Here is a 22,806-nt window from a genome sequence, read left to right on the forward strand (position 1 = left end):
CGCAAACTAGTGAGAGCAGACGAACCAGGTCATCCTGGTGCTCATGCTGAAAGATCCAAACTGTGTGACTAAGAATGGTTCAACCTGTGTTAATCAACGACAGAGCGAATATACCGAAATTGAGATGATCGAACTGACGCTAACGATGAAAAAACAATGGTTTAAAGACTTATTGTTAGATCTTTACTAGAAACGAGGTGAAACCAACATTGTGAGATTTCCTCTTGGTTGAACCGGTTTGGTCGTTTCCGATGATTTTCGATCTGCATGTCCTTGCAGTTTCGAGACCAGCAATGAAATTTGCCAGATGCTGACACGCTTCTGGCTGAACAAATCAGCGAGGACAGACGGACCAAACTGCAGATAGTTTCCAGAAAAAATGAAAAAAACAAATTGGGTCAAACACAAGATCATTTTTACTAGACCCGAGATGAACGTTTGTACATTGTGAGATTTCCTCTTGAAATCTGCGGCCTGTTGAACCTGTAGTTCGGTCGTTTCCGATCTATTTTGCCCAGAACCAGCACTGAAGACGGCGAGACGTTATATAAGTGAAATAAGTTATGGGTGGTCAGAAGGGTTTGTTCATAAATCTGCATACCTACTGAAGAAATCCTACAATAAAGCTCACCGCATTCCTCCATTTTGTATCTCATTTATTTATATATTTCTGTTTTATCCTTAATCAAACCAAGTCGGGTCACATGTTTTACGACGTTGAAAATGGTACATTTAAGATAAAACAGTTTCAGTTAGCTACTTATTAAGCGCGTATTAAAAGAAAATGTCATAAAACATAAAAATGTAACGCAACTTTGCGAGATAACCCTGTTTTGCGGGACATTTTATATTTTCACCGATATACTACGAGAATGTAAAGGGGGTAAAGTCTATAAATAACAAGCGGCTTAAGCAAGGGCATTTACCTTTGAAACTGAAAAAATGTTCGGCTTCATGCTAGAGGAAGTTGGAGGTATTTCAGAAAGAAATCATCATCAGAACATGCAGGTTATCATTTTATACGGAGATTTTTTATTTGTAATTTTATTTTTTATCGTTCTACGAGTGAAAACAAATAATCGAGTATTCAGGGAAAAAATATCTATTATAAATTGAATAAAACACGCGTGACGGTCGCCTGAGAAAAATGTGCGAACGGCCAAAGGGGCGTGAATAAAAATGAAAAAGTAAAGCGGTGATAAAGTGATTCCTTGTCGGGCCATTCAGGTTTATGGTATCAACGGTGCAGGCGAGTAGGGCGGGGAGGCAGATTCTATATTAAGTCCTCAAAGTATATTTTTAGGCAACTTAGAATATCCTAGGATTGCCTATACTAATTCGAAAATGCTGGCACAAAACGCGGTCGCATTTTTCACAGTTGTACGAACCCAGAAGGACACCATAAAAACCGAAATGAACTCGCACAACCTTAACAATTAAATTTAAAAGAACAAAATTTAATGAAAACTCTTCTCTGCGACACGTTCGAGCCGATATTTGAAATACTGACTAGCGGACGGGCACATATTAAAAGCCCGTTCAAATGTTTTACATCGAATTACATTTACGTATAGTAATAACAAACAAATGGTGAGGTGCATCGCATTACTCCGGGAATTTCGGGAAATAAACAAGTCACTGACTACAAGACCCAAAACCTATAATTGAGATAGACTATCTATTAGACTATCATATACTATACTATCATATCCATAGACTATCATTTATAGATACATACCCGACATATTTTCGAAAATGACAGAAAACAAAAGAAGAAATGAACAAATTCAAGAAGAGGTGCCAGACAAAGCGAACTTTTGTTTACAAGTATCCTCGTTGACCAATATTGGTACATCTGAACAGGGTAAAACTCAGGATATATGGCTATATATCGGTCATTAGAATATGAGATATCATCTGCACATGGATAACCCAACGATGAGCTCATATGCAGGTTATCCGAGGAGATAGAAGAAGCGTTATATTTTTAAATACGAAGCAACAGCTGAATAGAGAATACCTTGAGTACCGAGAAGAACCGGGAAGAATTGGGGCAATGGCATAATTTTAAAAGAAGGTTCGATATAAAGGCTAATGGATGTACAGATTGGGGAGTACGGACCTTCCGCTCCGTTGTATCCTCATTATCATCGTTGCCATAAATAAAATTAGGATTGAGATTTTTTTTCTCTTTTGAACTTTGTCTCTCTTACTGGGTTGGTATGTTAGATGCGTTTCACCTTTTCGACATCTTCTGTGTTGTATGTGCCAATTTATGTATCTGTTCTCTTGTATTAAAATTGTACTCCACAGGTCAAGTCAGGTCTCGACAATGAAGGTGGCCAAATGCCGATAGACCAAACCATGCGAGGATAGGCGAACCAAAATTCTCTGTAACGGCCAAATTGCAGATTCCTAAAATATTTTTTTAACTATCAACAACGACTTCAACATTCCTATTGTCAACGAACTGATACGTTTCAGATTCTAAAAGTTTACACCAACCTCTCGATCTCCATCCTTACTTTACTGCTCGAACCCTCTCCATACATTCCCATCCCAAGAACCCGCCACGTCGCCTTAATCGACGATGGCCTCGAGACCTCCTTGCCCCTTAATCTCACAAAATGAGTGCCAGCATCAGTGATTATTTGGAGATAGTGAGACGCGATCTAGTGTGACTAGGTTTTATAAAAACATTTTCTTTATCGTGCCAACGTTTCGATCTTTACTGAGATCATCTTCAGGGCCTGAGATTTATAAACAATGTTTAAATTAAACAAATACATGTAGGAAGTGACAAAAGTGAATTTATGCAATGCTAGAAATTTTAGACTCAATCAAAGTATTTGTATTCATTCAAAGTTTGTTTTCTGTATAGATGTGTCATTATTGTATGTCGTGTTGAGTGTGCCAGTGAGATATTGATGTTTTATGTTTATATACGTTGGATTTTGAAGTGGTGGGGAAGGAAGTTGGGGCAGAAAACATTTTTATATGAGTAGTCGGCTTCTTTGAGGTAAAGTAGCCGACGATGGGAAAGTAGGCACTTGCTGGCATTACTGCTAGTGCTGTGATGACCGTGTGATAAGGAAAACGTACAGAAATCACATTTTTAATATATACAAATCTGTTTAGGCTACAAATACGTATATTTAAAAATATATATATAAATGAACTAAGAATTTGATGGTTCCCTTTTTTGGTTAGTTTCACCTTTCGAGGGAAGGAGGAAAAACTATCTAACCCTGTCTAGATATCCCCCATACTGAAATACAAATTGTATAATCATGGTCGACTACAATGGGGTTAAATTCGTCAAAGTTGACGGATTGGCAGTAAAACGGTTTTTACTAAGCTGCTGGACTGTTACCGCTCGGGGGTGTTCAGGTAGTCGACGAGGGATTTCGGGAAAATTCGAACTTTTTGTGTCGGGGGGTCACCTTATGAGCGAGCCGGCCTTAATGCATTACTTGTCACAGAAAAATCCCATACCCGTGGAGAATACTGTTGACAAAGCTTTTGAGAGAAAAGTTTTCCCTACAGCCCGGCATTCCCAGAATCATGCTCCTTTTTCCCGCCCGTTGCGTCCGCAATATCCCGTTACGCTTTTCCAAATGGTTTTTTTCCGTTTCTTCCCGCACGTGAAAACCTGGCCCAAACGCGCCCCGAGAATTAAAACACCATTAAAAGAAAATATAAATAAACCGTCGGCTTTCATCCAAGAGCGGTAATAAACCTTATCAAAAACTTAAAGAGGCAGAATTTTTTTTTCTATTGTGATCCTTGTCATTCCGCTTTGGAGACTCACAACGAGTCGAGGATATTCCGCATACGTTCCAAACAAATGACTTGCAAATGATTCTTAACAGTTATGGTACGACGGATCGAGACTAATCCACTCCTGCTCAGCCTTTAAAAAAAGGGGAAAACATTCAAAGGACTTGCGTGCGTAAACGAGGCTGTAAATAGCACAATAAAACACAAAACGACTATTTTCAATTATAAATGGTTATAAATCATGTGTGATTATAATACATGGGCAATACAGAGCTAATAAATCGAAATATGTGATTCCTCTCAGCAACCTCCTGACACGGTTAAAATTAATTTTAAAAATTTCCATTCTAATAAAACAATTTGGAGTTGAGAATTTTGTAAATATCAATTTCCGTGTTTCCTTCGATGTAATACACGCCAAACTGAGATGATTTCTCTTTACGAAAGGTAATTTTCGGCGGGCACGGTCAATCGCCGGATTCTGTGGTAAGCCACAGAAATTCGTTGGGCGCGTGGTCTGGGGATTAATCACGAGTCCATTTATATTTCGATGGATCAGATACCACACTAAATATCAATTAAACGGCCAAAGGAGTCAATTTGTAGGCTGGTTGTTTAGGCGGTTTGAAGACCCGAAGACTTTCAGAAACGGCCGACCTACAGGCTCATCATCCAGCAGATCTCAAGAGGAAATATCGCAATTGTACAATCTTATCACGTAGACACTTATTTTCTCAAAGTAAATTTCAAAATCGCGTCCAGAATCAAAAATCCTATAAGTGTACGTTTTAACGAGGATTTCTTTTTTGGCTGGACGCAAAATATTTATGTGAGAAAATATTTCCGCTTCCGCGTTAGAAACGGGTTAGATTATGTTAGGTAGAATTGGGGTTAAGTATGGGTTAAAATTAAGTTAGGTTTAAGTCTAGGCGTCCATTAGTTTTTAAATTCTCTACATTCCATTTCCGTGGAGCGAAGAAATATGTGAATGCGAAGTACGCATTGTTCTTAAAATTGAAGTTTGTTCATAAATTATTACTTTTGTAGGTTTCTTGTTTGTTGTTATGAAACCTGTTGTTTCAAAATTTGTTGAAGTCGTGAGGAACGGTCAAGAATGAGGTAGTTTGAATAAACACCTTTTTCATCCTTTCGCAAACCGTTTTTGCCGACGTTTCGACCTTTATTCGGGATCTTCTTCAGAGCATAGTGTGGTGCTATTCTTGTGTTGTCATAAAGAATAATATAAATTTATGATAGTTTAATTAATCATTCATGCAATACAATACTAAAATATAGGTCCTGAGCCCTTCTGTGGCATAGGGATTCACACTACCAATGTGTACCTTCGACAAAAGGACAAAAAGTAAATTGGGCATAAACAATTCATGAACGGTCTAGCTATGTAAGGAAAGAAACGACAGAATGCATCGAAGGAAGCAGAAAAAAAAACTTGGAATTCTAACAGGAGACTGCAGACTGAGTGAGCATCTGAAGAAGAAGAACTGTGTCGCCACATTTGACCGCAGGAGGAAGTGTTTTGGAATGTACAACATAACCGTAGAACAAAATTCAACCACTGAAACAGGACCTACTAAGTCCCTTGATGAACCAGGACTCACTGTTGTGTTATAGGTACAGATCGAAGGATGCAATAGCTCTTAAAAGGTGCAGTATACTAGATACCCCGAATGATACATTACATCTACGTTACTAGTAACTTAATTTTTCTGTTTTTCGTAGGAAGACTTTTCGTTTCAGAACATGAAACAGCATAAACTCCTGTAATGAAACGCTTTTTAATGTCTCCAGTTTTTGTAATGCCTGAACAGGGATTAAATCGTTAGAAAGGAGTTAGGTTAGGAATGGTTAGGTGGGTTAGGGTTAGGTTAGGAATTGTTAGGTTCACACTTATATTAAGATAAGTCCTTTTTCGGAAAATGAAAAATCTTTCACAAACATGATGATAACGACTCCACAGATCCGTAAGAAATTTTCAGGAGTTCAGATCTCTATAGACTCAGGTAAGTTGTTCTCTGTAAATAAATTTAAAACAACAGTAGATAGATTTAAGGAGTTTTTGTTGATTTCATCATTATCCTTCCCACTGATGACATAAAATCTAAAAATTAAATTTACATAGGCTTAGAAAAGAAGAATTCAGCTTCCCAATGTTTGTCAAAGAATTGATTTTTGGATAAATTTCATTGATTGTCAAGTCATTCAAGAGCATTCATTTAAGGGCTTTACGTGGTGTTGGAAAATGAATTTGAATTGTTTAATCACAATTAAATTTTTTGGCATACTTTACTCGAAGCGTCATTCGTTTTGATAACTTTATATAAAAATAATCTTCCTTAATAAGATCCTGATCATTATTTTATTATCCTATAATTCTGAAGAAATAGAAATACAGAAGAATAACAGCTGTTAGGATTATGGTTAAGGATGGGTTAGGTTAGGTAGGGTTAGGAAAGGAATGGTTAGGTTACTTATTGTTGAAATGAAGAAAATATGTGATATATTCACTGTGAGAGCTGTTATAAACCCCCTGTTTCCATAGGTGGATTGATGTTGAAGTGTAATTAAGGAACAATCGATCCTTATGTTCAAAATGGGCATGGAAGGTTGTTATATTTTCACAGGATATTAAATTTTCATTCTGTATATTCAGAAAAAAACATCTTTATAATGTAGCTAATATTTTATACAGGGTGTTTCACAACTGGTACGACAAAGTTTGTCAGGTGTTTCTAGCTGGTCAGGTGTGTGCAACAAAAAAAGATCGTATGAACCATGGTCCGATTCTCAACTCTTTCCCAAATAATTAACTTATAAAATAAATATATATTATTCTTTAGTGTTTAACGGCAAAACAAACTATTTCGTCGCTCCCGGAAAAAAATTGAATGTAGAGAATAAAATAATTAATCGATATCTTGCCTTAAACTTAACCTCGTTTTTTGATGTTGGACGCGATTCTGCACTTTACTTTGAGAAAATAAGTGTCTTCGTGAAAAAGATTGTGCACTTGTGATATATCCACTTCAGGTTTGCGGGATGATGAGTCTGCAGGTTAGGCGTTTCTGAGAGTTTTTGGGTCTTCAAATAGCAAGAATTAGGAATTTTGAGAGCGATAATAGATTGGCGTCGGCCCAATCCGTAGAAATCCTTTCTCTCCACCACTGAACTTTGAAAATTTTAATTAATTACAGAGGTGGTGTTTACTCGGCCACCGGTCGGGGTGTGTCAGAGAGCGGTGTGGGACATGGAGGAGTTATGCGAAGTTTGGTATTTGGGTGAAGGTCGGTGCTCAAGGTTGAACTGGAATTGCGCAAACTCCAGCGTCCCGAGAAAATTCCCAGAGACGCTGACTACTTTCGTCCAGGGTTTTCTTCGAGATTCGGAAGACGGACTCGGCCGGTTCACGAACCGGGGAGGCTAAAGTCCTCGGGACATGCAAAACCGAGATCTTATCTCGAGGAAAACACTTGTTAGCATCCAATCCGAAAGCATAACTAATAAAGGAGAACGCCATTTTTTGATATCCCTTGTATATCAGGAATTCCACATTCGAAAAGTTCGGCTCCAGTCTAAAACATCTGTCTGGGAATAATTTATGGGTATGACCTCACACTGGTGAATAGTAGCACGGAGCCGTTTCTAAGTCGACCGGGCCATATTTCAACAAGCGCTTCTCCTAGCGTGTAAAGGCCGGGACAGGAACGACTTGCACAAAAGTACACAAATTGCCGAATGTGGCAAATTGGGAAATTTATGGAGTTACCCTGACCGGGTAGCTTTAGGATAGGGCCTTAGCTTATGGAATGCGGAGATAATTGTCGCTGAATTCCGAACCGAAAGAGATAAATCACAACTCGAAAGTTCCACGTGGAAATGACGCGTGACGGCATCGGATAAAGCGAAAGAAATCAGGCCCGGTCAACGGCGTACGATCCGAGATACAGATAGCCAGAAGTATATATCATAGCAAGCCAGCTGGCAGTCGCTAAAGTTTTTTTTCTTCAAAACGTGTTGGTAAGCATCTGGATTTTTAAGAAAAATCAATGTTTCTGATTTGTTCGAAAGTGAGTAGTCAAGCCTGAGAGCTTTCACGGATACATTGTGGCCCGGAATGAGCCAGTAGCTCTAAAATCGTCTAAAATCTAAGAAGGAAAGTGGGATTAGCATCGTAGAATTTCAAATTAAAAAGTATGGCAATCACAATTTAATTCTTATTAAATCCGTCTCTCCTCGATTAATAATTCATGAGGCTGGAATCTCGGCGTAGATCAGAACGGATCTTATTACCTGAATCGTGGTCGAATCCAAAACTTTTACGATCGCGAATAAGAAGTTTCATTACAATTAACCCATTGTAAACGAATTAACATTAACAGCCTCTCGGTTCTATCCGTCGGATCTCGTCTATTCTTTTCTTATCTAGCCTGTTGATGACCTTTTACTATTTTATCAACGACCAATTAGCCGCCAAAGACACACAGAGAGAAAAAAAACCATGTCAGATGCCGAGCTAATAAAGTCTCTTTTGATCTCTTCCGAAGCGGAACGAGCCCGTCCTTCATACATGAAACAAGGGCAAAGCATCTGTCGCGTAATATTTTAATTTTTAACAGCACACACACACACACACACACAAAAATTAAAAATAATCACCATCGCCTTTTTAATTGCATTAAAACAACTAGCGTTAAGTTAACGTAATAGAAAAAAAATCTTATATCTGGAATACTTTATCCGCCACCCTCGACTTGAAAACTTTCACTTGGAACTTTTCTGTACGATCGACAAAACGCCTTACAAGGGCGATTGATTTCGTCTTTTTTCAAATTTAAGAAACAAATCAAAAACTTCGATATATTTTTTACTAGTTTCATCACGTCTCATATTTGGAGGGTCTGTTTCCGTCAAATTAAAACTTTTTAACTCTTAAGTTTTTTTATTTTATTCGAAATTAACCATTTTTTAAATATCAAATGAGCCCTTTTTATTTCAGATTATATGAACCCTTGGGGTGTCGATTTTTTGAAAAAAGCCCATTTGTAAGTACGTCGGGTTCGAATGCAGGGCCGCTGGATTCGAACCCGGGACCTTTACCTTACAGTGATGAGCGCCCTGTCAACGCCTACCGTTGCGGCCACCGACACCCCCCAAATCCTTTCTTCGAAATATTCGAAACGTACGATACGGTATGAAATGTAAGTATGTAAAGTGAAATTCCTGCATATGACAAAAAAAGATATAAAAAATGATTTAATTGGATTATTTTATATAAAATAATATATAAAAATAATTTTTGTTTTTAATATAATTCTAGAATTTTTAAAAAAAAATGTAAAGTAATTGGTCACTTAAGTACAAGACCAAATAAAAATTAATTGCACTTAAAATAAAAATTATGAACAATTAAATATTTATTACGTAATAGCTTTTTGCCGTCAAATTAACCATTGTTCTTTTCAACGAACCCTTTTTTTTATATGTCAAATTAACACTCTTAAAAGTTCAAATTTTTAATTTACACATTAACCTTTTTTAATTTCGAATTAACAAATTAATCCTTTTTTATAACAATGTCCTTTTTATTTCAAAGTTCTTCATTTCAAATTAACCCCTTTTTAATTTCGATTTCAAAGTTATGAACTAACATTAACCTCTTTTAATTTCGAATTAACATTAGAAAAACATTTTCTTTATCGTGCCAACGTTTCGTTCTTTATTGAGATCATCTTCAGGGCCTGGGATTTATAAACATTGTTTAAATTATACAAATACATATAGGATGTGAAAAAAGAAGAATTTATACAATGCTAAAAAATTTTGGATAAAAAAATTTATACAATGTTAATTTTTTTCGCCACGGAGGGCAGTAAAAATCTGTCGGAAAAAGTGTATTATCAATCGAGTTTAAATTTAATATAAATCGATTTATAATTTTTATGTTGTGTGGTTGAGATGAAAACTTAGTGTCATGAGCGGGATTCGAACCAACGACCTCCGGCTTTAATGTAAACAACCCCCCCCCTCCGGAGAGTGTCGAGTCCCTGGAATCTTAAGCTCCTTTGATTTTGGGTAAATTGCAAGTTAAACGCTGAAAAAGATAAAAGTAAGGAGGTGCGAAAAAAATAGTTGCTTTAAATTATTGAACTTTTACTACATGCGTCAGTGATGAATCGAAAAGCAATCGTACTGTGGATTGGAGTAGTATTTTAATAGCTGAACTGTGCCACATTTGAATTTTGAATTATACACTTAGTTAGAAAGTACGGAAGAGAAGAATTGAATATTTAAAAAGAAAAGAAAAAAAGGACAATGAGACGGAGCCGAAGCTGGAGTTCCGCCGGTTTCAAACCTGATTTAATAGCCGTGGTTTTATGTAATACAAGGCTCCGTCCTTTTTTCAATCCTAAAAGAAGGTGGGATCGACTCGGTTGATTGTGGGGTTGACTCACTTGGCATCGGACCAGAACCGAGAGCCGAGATCGGTGAAGGGAAGCCACCGAGTTCAAAGGGATGCCGCCGACGTTTCCCAAAGCCAAAACCCAACCCGAACCCACCCACGGCCTCGGACGCCCCTCCTCGTCCACCTACTCGACCTACCATATCCAGAGACCACATGGTTATCTTATTGTCTCCTTTGAACTTGGCATTGTCGATGTAGGAAGTTCAAAGGAGCCGCTTTTCTTTATATGTGTGCTAACCAACACAAACACATTACCGCCGCCCCGGTACACGTCCGGCCGGCTTTTTTTTTTCATCCTATAGAAAAAGAAAACTTTTACTTATAAATTATTTGTTTATACGATAAGGAAAACGATCTGTGACGTGCAGGATCTATCAAGTATCAACAAAATGTCAAATAATTTGTAGATACTTGATTCACAATAAAGCATAGGCATAACCATCTATCAACACGGTATAAATATGATTTATCTCAGGGTCTAGGAAACACGATATATGAGAACAATTCACTGGTTTCATCATCAGTTTTAAAATGATGCTTCGGTTGTCGTCGAGACCATCGAGTTCTTTCGGCTGACCACCGACCTCATCAATGTCTCCAAGAGACTGACTAAAAACGGCCAATTTAGAGAAAATACAGCAAAAATGAATATCAATGTTTTAGGAAATTAGGCTTTTATCTGATTTCTGATCCTGTTCCGTGTCTACCCAGCTTTTATATGCCAAATGCGTTTCAGCATTTTCATTACTGGGTCTGAGAACTGTGAGGCCAATGCCAAAATGCTCGAAAAAGAATAACCAACAGATTCTTCATCATCCCGCAGATCTTCATCGGAAATCTCACAAGGTTAATCTCCGGTGTAATAAAGCTGATTTAATTGATTGACCATCGGCCTATTTCATAATTTCTGTATGTATTCTGGTCGTTTCCGTTTATCAGGGACAGTTGGCTCGTCAGAGCGTTAACTTCTCGCCATCTTCAGTGCTGGGTACGGAAACACCTAAGATAGGCTGAATACGACCAAACTGGATCATCACTAAGCATACTCCAAGAGGAAATGTCATAAGGTACAAAATTGATCTCGGGTTTGATGAAGTCGGTGTGTTTGACCTTCTCATCATTTTTGGAACATTATTGTAATTGTAATTTGACCGTTTTTGTTCAATCTGGTACATCTATCCTCAGACGTGTTTTGGCATCTCGTAATCTTCAGAAGACAGAGCCAGGATAAGAAGGATAAAGACAGGATAACCGAAATGATAGGAAACGATCAAATTACAGGTTGCTCACCAGATTCCAGAAACAACGTTTAAATTTGGTCCATTTCTGGTCTAATGAAAATTATCCTTGTGTTCGACAATTGTTTTTCTTTCTTTACGTAGTTTGGTAATTTCTTAACATTTTGGTCCATCTAGTTTCGCTGGTTATTTGACTGGCACGTTTCGTAATTTTCATTCTTCGAATCTTTAAGACAGAACCAGATGAGATAAGCAGCCAAATGAAATTCTTATTCTCAGTAGTTTGGTGATTTCTTTCTGATCCGTTTATCCTCGCTGGTTTATTCTGTTAGGCGTATTTCTGCATCTCGATAGATTCACTGGTTGGTCTGGAAACAGCGATAACAGACAGCCCAAAATGATGAAAAATAAACCAAACAGCTTCATCCACTCTACACATCCAAAGATCGATTCTCAAAAGATTCAAAAATGATTAATCTCAGGTCTAATAAAGATGGTCTAAATGTTTGATCTTTGGGTTTTGCCATCCATTCTAGAACCTATTTGTAATTTGACCGTTTCTGTTCATCCGCCTATCCTCGCTAGTTAGTACTCAGGCGTGCTTCGGAATCTTCAGCTGACAGAACCGGCTAGGATAAGCGGATCAAAATGACACACGACCAAATTACAGGGCCCTCATCCCACAGAACCCAGAAAAAATCTCACACGGTACAAAGTCGGTTCGAAAAATATCATGTATGATTATTGACTTTTTCATCCTTTATATAGTTTGGTGGTTTCTTTTCGTTTTTGCCCGTCTATTCTCGCTGGTTTTTACTCATCAGGTGTTTCGTAATCTTGAACGTACAAGACCAGACCAACGGAAAGGATCAAAAGTTTTTTCAGTTCTCAGCCCTCAAGAAGAAATCTCACAACTTACATATTTTCCAGTTGTATCGTAGTATCTTATAATTGGCAACCGAAAACACGAGAATTGCAGGTATATTTTATATTTGTGGCTCTGCATGATTTGTAAGCTTAAAAATAAAATAACAGATCCCTGGAAAAATGGTTACCAAGTGAAATTATCGGAGCCGCAAGCACAAAATTAAAAAAAAAATCCCGTTGATAATCTGAAATGAAAAGTGGGTGTTGTACGATAATCTAAATTTTCGCTAGTTGCCGGATAAGGACGATAAACCGCGGTGTTCTCGAAAGAAAGTGACGACGGCAGTTTGATCGAGCATAAGCGGGTTCAGCTGGGGCATAATTCATATTTTAACCCGGTATTGCCAGGGGGGGTTACGTTTCCTCCTTCGTCGCGACACTTTTTGGTGAGATACGACCGTTAATAATTGTTTAAAAAAATAATTTTGATTGCTCTGTGAAAGGTTGTTGTAAGTACAGGAACAATTTCGAACAAATGTTTTTTGGACTCGTTTAATAGGAGATCATGAAATTTAGGAATGGGACCATAAAAGAGACGTGTACGTTTGACGGTCGGGATCTAATCCTACTGCCACAATGGTTCAACACTTTTAATTCTTTATATCAACAACGCGTAATGTGATAAAAAAACACGTGCTTTTCCCATCTCGGCTAAATTATGCGAATTTTTTTGTACAATTGGCGCTTATGAGTAAATTCTGTTTTTATTTAAAAAAAAAGATTAATATAATATGTTTTAAATAGTCAAAGCATACCTAGAACCACGAGTCAGTTTGAGGTGATGAGGGCTAATTATGAATCTATGTACGGGCAAATCAATCTATGGTCAATTCGTCAATGCAGGATTTTCTTTTTTTTGTAAAGGATGGTTCTTACTCACAGGCTTAGATATTGTATGTTCTTGGGGTCGATGAGTTCGTAGAGCAACAGAGTAAAGTTGAAAAATGGAATAGGAGCTGTCGAAAAGAATCTCAGCAAAACGTACTGGAACCGGTCAAAAATCTAGGCCTGAGAGATAGTTACGGCATTCTATGCATTAAGAAACCACTTTTGGACACACTACGCGATTATGCAGCATCCAAATGGACCGTTTAGGAATTGGTAAGTTCTGAGTTCGATCGTGGATATTGTAATGTGGAGGAACCATCCGGTATCTGCCAAGAAGGTCCTGAGAGATAGTTACGGCATTCTATGCATTAAGAAGCCAATTTTGGACACGCTACGCGATTATGTAATGTCCAACTGGACAGTTTAGAAACTGGTATGTTCCCGGGTTCCGTCGTGGATATCGGAATGTGGAGGAATCATACGGTATGGGTCAAGAGGGTCCCATGAAGAGCCTGTGGGTCGGAAGGACGTCCCACGTCTCTCCAGGCGTATCTCGAGAAAACGAGACGTCTTTTCCGATAAGAGGGCACGGACAAAAACAGAGACGAGGAAACATTCCTACGAGATTTTACGGTCCCCCCGGGATAAAAGGAATCCGTCGGAGAGGGTCGTAATTTTACAACGCGGACGGATCTCGGGTTTCTTTTTTATCGCCCATTATGAAAAATAAATTAGTAGGGAGATCTCTTTCGGAACACGTGCGGGGGTGAATTAACATCGTACGGGGAAAAGTCGGACGTCCCGAAACGTCGGGTTGGATATAATACTAAATTTCAAAAGGGGAACGAGTTTTTTGAAGCACCCCTCATGAGAAATTCCGGCCTGAACTCGATTCTTTAAGTGCGGCAATGCCGACAAAGGGCAACTACGTGTTCCAAAAGCATCGCCTTCCTTTGATCCTCCGAGCCTTAGAACGAAAGTTAATTTCCAAAGGGGCGACTGACTCGTCTTTGTTTCATCCATCGGTCAGCTCGACGACTTTGCCCACTCTTTCAACCCCCTCGAAACCGTGTGGAAACCGGGGTTGACCCAACTTGACAAATTTCAACCCCGGTTACCGAGAGCTCCTCTCTTTAATAAGCCGACAAAGAGAACCTACTAGCATTTACAAAAACATACGCGAGGACTTTTCGCCGCCCTCCGTTCGAATTCTACCTGGGCAGAAATCCGTCCAGGACGACAGGACGACATTATCAATTACCAGGGCCAGATTGTAAGTTAATTTAAAAAACACGAATAAAATAAAATTCAAATTTAAAAAAAATGTAAACAACGATATACCTGTGAATTGTTTATATCCACTCAGGAATTTTGTCTTCCACCATCTGACGAGGTAATTGGCCATGGTCTTCGATCTGAAATTAATAAGGACCACTCGCAAAAAAAATCACAAGAAACCACATCACAGATCGAACATCGGCTTTCAAGTTCACGGTCACAATTCGAGAAAAACTCTACCATACGCGTACGAAAAAGTTACAGAATGAATAATAACAACGAGGAAAAAAAAAGTGTTATTATTTTTATTTGTTAAAATCCGGTATGGTGTAGAACGCGGAAGAAGAGAAGAGGTTCACAACTGAGCCTGACTGAAGTGAAGAGAATTGTAGAAGAGAAGAGTACGAGAGGGGCGGTGGGGATTGGGATTTTGGCCGGGTGGGGGGGTCTATTATCTGTCGGCGTTTCTATAAAGGAGTCCCCAGGACCGACCATGTGGTCCCCCCGGACCCTCCCATTACATACAACTAATTACAAACTATACCTGACAAATGCTCAGGTACGCCCAGACAAAAGAGCCGGGACAATTTCCTCTTGCCTACTCTCAAGTTTTCCACGGCCTCAATCCTCCCTGGGATAGATTCGGGGAATTTATTAATACGGATTTTTTTAAGGACCTTCGGTTTGTAGTTTTTTTTCTCCCTTCCTTTTACTCTTCCTCTCCAGGGGGGAATGTTTGTTTGTGTGATGGTCCATCCGAGGGAGGGCGGCTGGTGACGTTGCGAATCAAAAATTGTCATTAAAAAAAACAAGAAACGAGATTAAGGCATCGCATGTTCACATGTCTGGACTGAGGAAGCGTTTTTCCAGTCCGAAGGTGTGTGTGTGTGTGTCCTCTTGTATGCGCACGCCTGCGGGTGGTTGGTCCGATGGTTCGTGCCTGGAAGACCAACTGGAAAAGTTCCTATTAGAAACATGTCCGAACTAAGGAAACTTTTCTCCAGACCAAGAGAAAGGGGGATAGATAGATTGGTAGATAGATAGAGAGAGGTAGATGGTGAGAGAGAGAGAGAGAGAGAGAGATGAGAAAAGGACGGAGAGAGAAAAGGACAAAGAATGAAAGTGGATGAAATAACGTGTGAGAGAAAAAGGGAGAAAGAAATAAAATGTCAGAGAGGCGCAGTGGGGTAGATATTGTGAATGAGAAAAAGGGATAGAAAGAGTGAGAGAGAAGGGGAGAAAGAGAAAAACGAGTGATAGAAAGAGGAAAAAAGAGAGGGGGAGAAATGTGAGGGAGTGGGAGAGAGAGTGGGGGAAAGACAGAGAGGAGAAGAAAAAGGAAGCGCGCGAGAGAGAGAGAGAGAGAGGGAGAGAGAGAACTAGTGAGATAAAATGAGATATAGGAGCAAGATGGAGAGGGAAAGAAAGGGAGAGGTAAAGAGAGGAAAAATAGAGAGTACGAGTAAGCGAAAGAAATAAAGAGTGAGAGAAAGGGAAGAAAAGAAGAAAAAGAGAGAGAGAGAGAGAGAGAGAGAGAGAGAGAGAGAGGGTGAATAAGATAAAAGGAAAAAAAAGAGGGAGAAAGATGGAGAGGGAAAGACAGGGAGAGGTGAGGAAAGGGAAAAATAGAGAATGTGAGTAAGAGAAAGAAATAAAGAGTGAAAGAAAGGGAGAAAAAGGTAGAAAGGGAGCGGAGGAGAAAGAGAGTGAGAGAAAGGGATAAAAACAGGGACTAACTTAGAAAGGGAGACGTAGAGAAAGAGAAAATAGAGAGTGTGAGTGAGAGAAAGAACTAAAGAGTGATAGAAAGAGATAAAAAGGAAAAACGTGAGAGAAAGAGAGAGAGAGGATGAGAGGGATAAAGATAGTGTCAATGAATGGAAGAAATAAAGTGTCTGATTAAGGGAGAAAAGGAAGAAACGAAGAGAGAGAGGCAAAAAGAGATTCTGTAAGTGAGAGAAAGGGATAAAAAGGAATGGAGAGGGAAAAGTGAGAGAAATAAAGAAATAGTGGGGTTGATGAAGGTAGAAAGAGAGTGTGGTGATTAGTGACCGTTAATCGGTAATTATTCAGAAATCGTAAGATGCGGTCTGCTGTAGGATCCAACGTATATAAACATAAAACAGCAAAATCTCACTCTCAACACGACACGCAAGAATGGTACAATTGCACAGAAGACAAACACTTTGAGTGACTAGAAATACTTTGATTGAATAAAAAAAAATATATTTTGCATTGTATAAATTCACTTTTCCACATTCTAAATGTTTGTTAAATGTAAACAATGTTTGAAAATCCCAGGCCCTGAAGATGATCTCAATAAAGATCGAAACGTTGGCACGATAAAGAATATGTTTTTCTAAAACCTACATCACACCAGACCGCATCTCACGATTTCTGAATAATTGTAGAAAGAGAGATAGATATCGGGAGAGGGAGTGAGAGAAAGAGCGAGTGGTAAAAGGAGGGATGGAGAGGGAGAGATAAAGTGAAAGCGAAAGAGTGAGAATGTCATGCAGAGAGAACGAGAGGGTGAGAGAGATTGATTGCTTGAAGGGCACTGGTGTTAAAGTTTCGATTCGAAACGGGTTTTAGATATGAAAAATAAATAAGCATTGATGTCACATGCTTGAACAAAAACAACTTTAGCACCGGATTTCATACACAATAAATAAATCAAAAGATATATATGCACACATTACATATGTAAATACATGTTGAGAAGGTGAATCGGCTAAACAGGCCAAGGAAAACCTTGAACCTGACGTAACCGTATTTCATTGATGTGCATCTGAATTACAGCATGTGCAATAAGAAAGAATTTAAACGAAAAAAATACTGCGATGATCATTTGAGTCATATTATTTATTGTGCGATAAATTTAAAAGAAAAAAGTTTCGGGTAAGAGAGACGAATTTGTGATCCTTCATTGCTGGAAGGAATGAAAGGACGGCTGGTAAGGTTGCGAATAAAAAAGCTACTTAACGAGAAAAAAGTTTAATCCCAGAACAAAGGGACTTCATAGTTTCATAAACAAAATGTCGTAAAACAAAAACAAATAAATAAATAAGAAGTATATGCTGTACGTAAACCAGTTAGAACCGGCCGAATGCCGATGAAAACAGGACTCTAACGTAACCGGGACTTCATTCATGTATATTTTCTTCTTTTTTTTAATATACCCCGGCTACTTAGTTTATTTTATCCACAGCTACTAAAATGAGAGAAATTTTTCTTCAATAATACATATAATACAACAAGGTTGGCTTACGGTTTAGCTCCTATGTCCGCATTATTCAACATTTACATTAATGTGTGGTGATTAGCGGCCGTTAATCGATAATTATTCAGAACTCGTGAGATGCGGTTATTTACATTAATTTTTTTTTCTAAGACTTTAGGTTGAGATAAAAAAGTCAGTGTCACGAGCGGAATTCGAACCCACGACTTTCGGCTCAATACCACTTGAGCTATTGTGACTTCGATCCACTCGGACACCAACTCCTCATCCCAACCCACAACCGTTTGAATTTTCCCTCATTTTGCCTTTTGAGCCGAAGGTCGTGGGTTCGAATCCCGCTCGTGACACTAATTTTTCATCTCAACCAAAAGCCTTAGATTAAGAGAATAATTAATTGGAATAGTTAATCAATTATGATCACTAAGGAAATATGGATTGATTTAATAATCGAAAAGAAGTAATTACTTCACTAACAGCTCCTCTTGGCCACTTCGTGAGACGGTGAGAATTGAATCCTGATTACACGACATTTGAAAATATGGCAACAAGAGGGTAAATTCGAACGGTTGTAGGTTGGGATGAAGAGTTGGTGCCCGAGGGGATCGAAGTCACGATAGCTCAAGTGGTTAGAGCGGCGGCGTATTGAGGGTCGTGGGTTAGAATCCTACTCGTGACATTGATTTTTCATCTCAACCAAAAGCCTTAGATAAAAAGAATAATTAATTGGAATAATTAATATGGTCTAATGGATATATTCTGTTGGATATTTGTAGATGAAGATAAGAGCTAAAATAACCACCAATTTTGTTGAAATTTTTCTCTCCTTTATTACTTTCCTTTTACCACAAGGTGTAAAAAAGTCAAAAAACACAAAATCAGAGAGAATTTCTAGATATTTTTTGTGAGAGCTACTGTAAACTCTTGTTATCCTGTGAAAATAAGATCTAAAAATACGATTTTTTTTTATTTTGTAAATATTTTTTTTCTCCTTTATATTTTTCTGTTAAAACAAAGTAAAAAAAAGCCGTAATATTTAGGGAACGTTAATTAATGATTATTTAGATATCGTGAGACCGCATCTCACGATCTCTAATTAGTACAACAAAAAGTCGAAAAACACAGATTTTCAGGATTGTTCTATATATTGTTCAACGTGAGAGCTCTTAAAAACTTGTCATCCTGTTAAAAACGCATACATGAAAGTAAGATCTAAAAACTTCGATTTTTTGAGATTCTGTAAATATTTTTCTGCTTTGTTACTTGCCTGTTAATGGGGTACGGGCCTACTCAGGCTTTTAACCCCTCGGGTCCTGGTCGCCCGCCCTGTGTAATATATAATACTTGCCTGTTAACATAAGGTACAAAAAAAGTTTAAAACCCAAAAATCTGTGCTATTTTCTAGATATTTTTCATTGTGCCAGCTACTATAAACTGTTGTAATTAAAAATTATCAATGTTTGCAACAAAAGTTTATTCTCCCCCCCTTTCCTAAAATCTTTTATCACCCCTATCAACCTTATACAGGGTTATGTAAGGCTTTGGTTGAAATGAAAAAGCCAGTGCCAAGAGCGGGATTTGAACCCACGACCTTCAGCTTTTTCATTTCAAGCAAAACCTTACATAAACAGACTAATTAACTGAAAGAAGTAATTTGGTCAATAGACCACTAAATATAATAGACTTATATAGGGTGTTCGGCTACTCGTGTTACATCTTTGCCCGTAGATTCTACATTCAAAATGGAACCAAAAAGGTCTAATTAACTATGGTCCGAATCTCCGCAGTTTCGGAGTTATTCTACTTTTTATGATTTTTTAAGATTTCACGACCTTGCTTCAAATAAACAATGATAACTCCAAAACAAAGGTTTTGGACAAATCCGTTCACACCTTTGAAAACTACGTTAAATTTCCAATAAGATGTGATGAATTCGGAACTTGTAAACCATTCTAGTAACGAGGACTTTGAAAAAAAAAAATTTCCAAGTTGAAAACCTATGATGATTCTCAACTACTATTTCCAAATCTGGTGACCAGCAAATTTCAGAAAACGGAGTACGTTTAATATCCTTTTTAGTGGTGCAATTGCTTTTTTAATTACTTGTTTTCAAAGATGAAGAAATTTGTGATGATTATTGGGAGATCGTGAAATGCGGTCTCTTGTGACAAAGGTTTTAGAAAAACATTTTCTTTATCGTGCCAACGTTTCTATCTGTATTGAGATCATCTTCAGGGCCTGGGATTTATACACATTGTTTAAATTTAACAAATACGTGTAGGATGTGGAAAAAGTGAATTTATACAATGGAAAAAATATTTGAATGATGTCCCATTAAACCCGCAAAATCCGTACATGTATATCAGATATATATATAAATATACAAAGATGTATATCAGGCTATTCTTCGTTAGAATAAGGAGTCATAGTGTTAACAAGATATCACATAGATAACCAAAAAAGTTTTGAAACCATATTTTTTTAGTTAAATTGTGACTAGTTTCTGAATATTTCTCACTTTAAAAGCTCTTGTAAACTTCTGTCATTCTGTTAGAAACACTTACGTAAAATAAGCGTTAAAAACTACTTTTTTTAGTTTTTAAAGCATCCCTACATTCTGATACCGAAGAAAATTTTTAAAATTTTTTCCATTATATTTCGTGGTACAATTGACCAAATAACTTCTTTCAATTAATTAATCTTTATGTAAGGTATAGGTTGAAATGAAAAAGTAAGTGCCACGAGCGGGATTCGAACCCACGACTTTCGGCTCAATACTCCCCTGATCTAACCACTTGAGCAGCGGAGTGTTGAGCGGAAGGTCGTGGGTTCGAATCCCGCTCGTGGCACAACTTTTTCATTTTAACCGATACCTTACATAAAGATTATTTAAGTTCGTTGTACCGTACGGACGGAATGGTATCACCACCAAATTAAATTTTCGTTGTTTCCACCCAGACTTATCCCAACAATAAAACAAAGAAAGCCAACACAACACAATGCTGACCCTTTCACCACTTTACATTTTACAAACTCATACAAAAGACAGGAAAAACAAAATAACGGTCGGTTTCTTTTGATGTTGCAGTGTATTCGATGGAACATAATCCAAACTTGTGTGTAACGTTAAGTCACGATAGCTCAAGAGGTTAGAGCAGCGGAGTGATGAGCGGAAGGTCGTGGGTTCGAATCCCGCTCGTGGCACTAACTTTTTCATTTCAACCGATACCTAACATATAGATTATTTAAATTTGTTATCTTACCGTACGGACGGAATGGCATCACCACCAAATGAAATTTACGTTGTTTCGTATAAAACAGTGTTTAGGCACTTAGGCCTGTAGTCTAAATCGTTTCTGGTATATCAATAGCTAAAGTAAGCCTAACATAATTAAGGAAGGATCCCAATTGATACTGATGAGAAATGATTTATGACAAACTGTTTATCATAACCGAGTGATGAGTCTTACCCTCATCACCTTGAAAAAAGCCGCTATAATCAGAAAGTAGTTGAATGGTTCGTGTGGTGCTTCTAATTTTAAAAAAAATTATTGGCGGTTATTTCCTTTAGCTTTGAACGCTTACGGTATATCAAAACCCCGGTGAAGTTTTATTCAAGATGTAGCGCGGTCAATTCTTTTCTCCAACACAAAGAGTACCCGTCATCTGTTAGCGTTGTCAGGTAAAAAAGGATAAGACTCCAGCAATAAAACTGTCCCCGGTTGATAATTTTCTCGATCAACAATTGAACATTTTTAAATGTCGATTCCGCCGTTGACAAACTAACAAAAGGCACAATTTCCTTTTCAAACATAAATCAAATTCACTTCCTTTACTAACTACAAAGGGAAAAGGCGCGTAGTATCAAAAAAGAACCTGAATGACATGGTTTTGTTGGTGCACAGTTGGTTCTGAACGACTAACGAATAAAAAAGGCAAAAATGAACAAAATGGTGAAAGAAAATCCATAGATTTTAGCTCTTATTTTATGAACGCTACGCCAATATCAATAATCAAATTCAATATAGATAACATACATATATCATCACATAACATTCAACACATCAAAAATTTTCACATAGGCTAATTTTTCAACAATTTAGTTTCCCTTTTCCTATATTTCCCCGTCTATATAATCCTGAAAGGATAATCTGGCCGAACCATTACCAACGTTTTTTCCCTTCGTCGGCTCTTTTCACCTCAAAGAAGACGACGCCTTATACAAAAATGTCTTTTCTATACCAACTTCCTTCCCCACCCCTTCAAAATCCAACGTATATAAACACAAAATCTCACTGGCACTCTCGACACGACACGCAAGAATGACACAATTACACAGAAAACAAACACTTTGTGTGAGTAGAAATACTTTGATTGAACATAAAAAATATATTTTGCATTGTATAAATTAACTTTTTTCCACATCCTACATGTATTTGTTAAATTTAAACAATGCTCGTAAATCCGAGGCCCTGAAGATGATCTCAATAAAGATCGAAACGTTGGCACGATAAATAAAATGTTTTTCAATAAAATCAGACACCAATTATTAGAAATGGGGACTGACTACATGATCCCGGAAACAATCTTCACAACTTCCTATAAAGTCTCAACAGACTATAAAGGAGAGGAAGAACACAGGAAAGCACCAGATACAATGATATGGTATACGGATGGCTCCAAAACAAACGAAGGAACCGGATCAGGCGTTTTCTGTACAAGCCCAAAATATGAGCAATCAAACTCATTAGGGAAGTATACTTCGGTCTTTCAAGCAGAAATACATGCCATCAACGCTTGTGTCCTGGAAAATCTTAAAAGAGGTTACACTGACAAAAAAATCCTCATAAGATCAGACAGTCAAGCAGCTATTAAAGCATTGGCATGTAAAAGAATTACATCAAAACTAGTCAGTGAATGTATCCAAAATCTCCAAAACCTGGGAAAACACAACAACCTGATGATATCTTGGGTACCAGGGCACAGGGGAATTCTGGGTAACGAAGAGGCGTACAGGCTGGCCAGAAGAGGATCTG

General features: G+C 37.8%; 1 protein-coding gene across 1 annotated transcript in view; it reads right to left on the reverse strand.

The window, feature by feature from the left end:
• LOC106661021 (GATA zinc finger domain-containing protein 10-like) overlaps positions 1-14,903 on the reverse strand; it is a 49,517-nt gene extending 34,614 nt beyond the window's left edge. Inside the window, exon 1 of the mRNA XM_014384121.2 lies at positions 14,596-14,903. Coding sequence (XP_014239607.1) covers positions 14,596-14,659 — 64 coding nt within the window. The 5' untranslated portion in view covers positions 14,660-14,903. The remainder of the gene's footprint in view (positions 1-14,595) is intronic.
• Positions 14,904-22,806: the final 7,903 nt, after the last annotated feature.

This window comes from Cimex lectularius, unplaced genomic scaffold (assembly GCF_000648675.2).
Source record: "Cimex lectularius strain Harlan isolate CLEC.00 unplaced genomic scaffold, Clec_2.1 scaffold75, whole genome shotgun sequence".
In the NCBI taxonomy this organism is placed as follows: Eukaryota; Metazoa; Arthropoda; class Insecta; order Hemiptera; family Cimicidae; genus Cimex; species Cimex lectularius.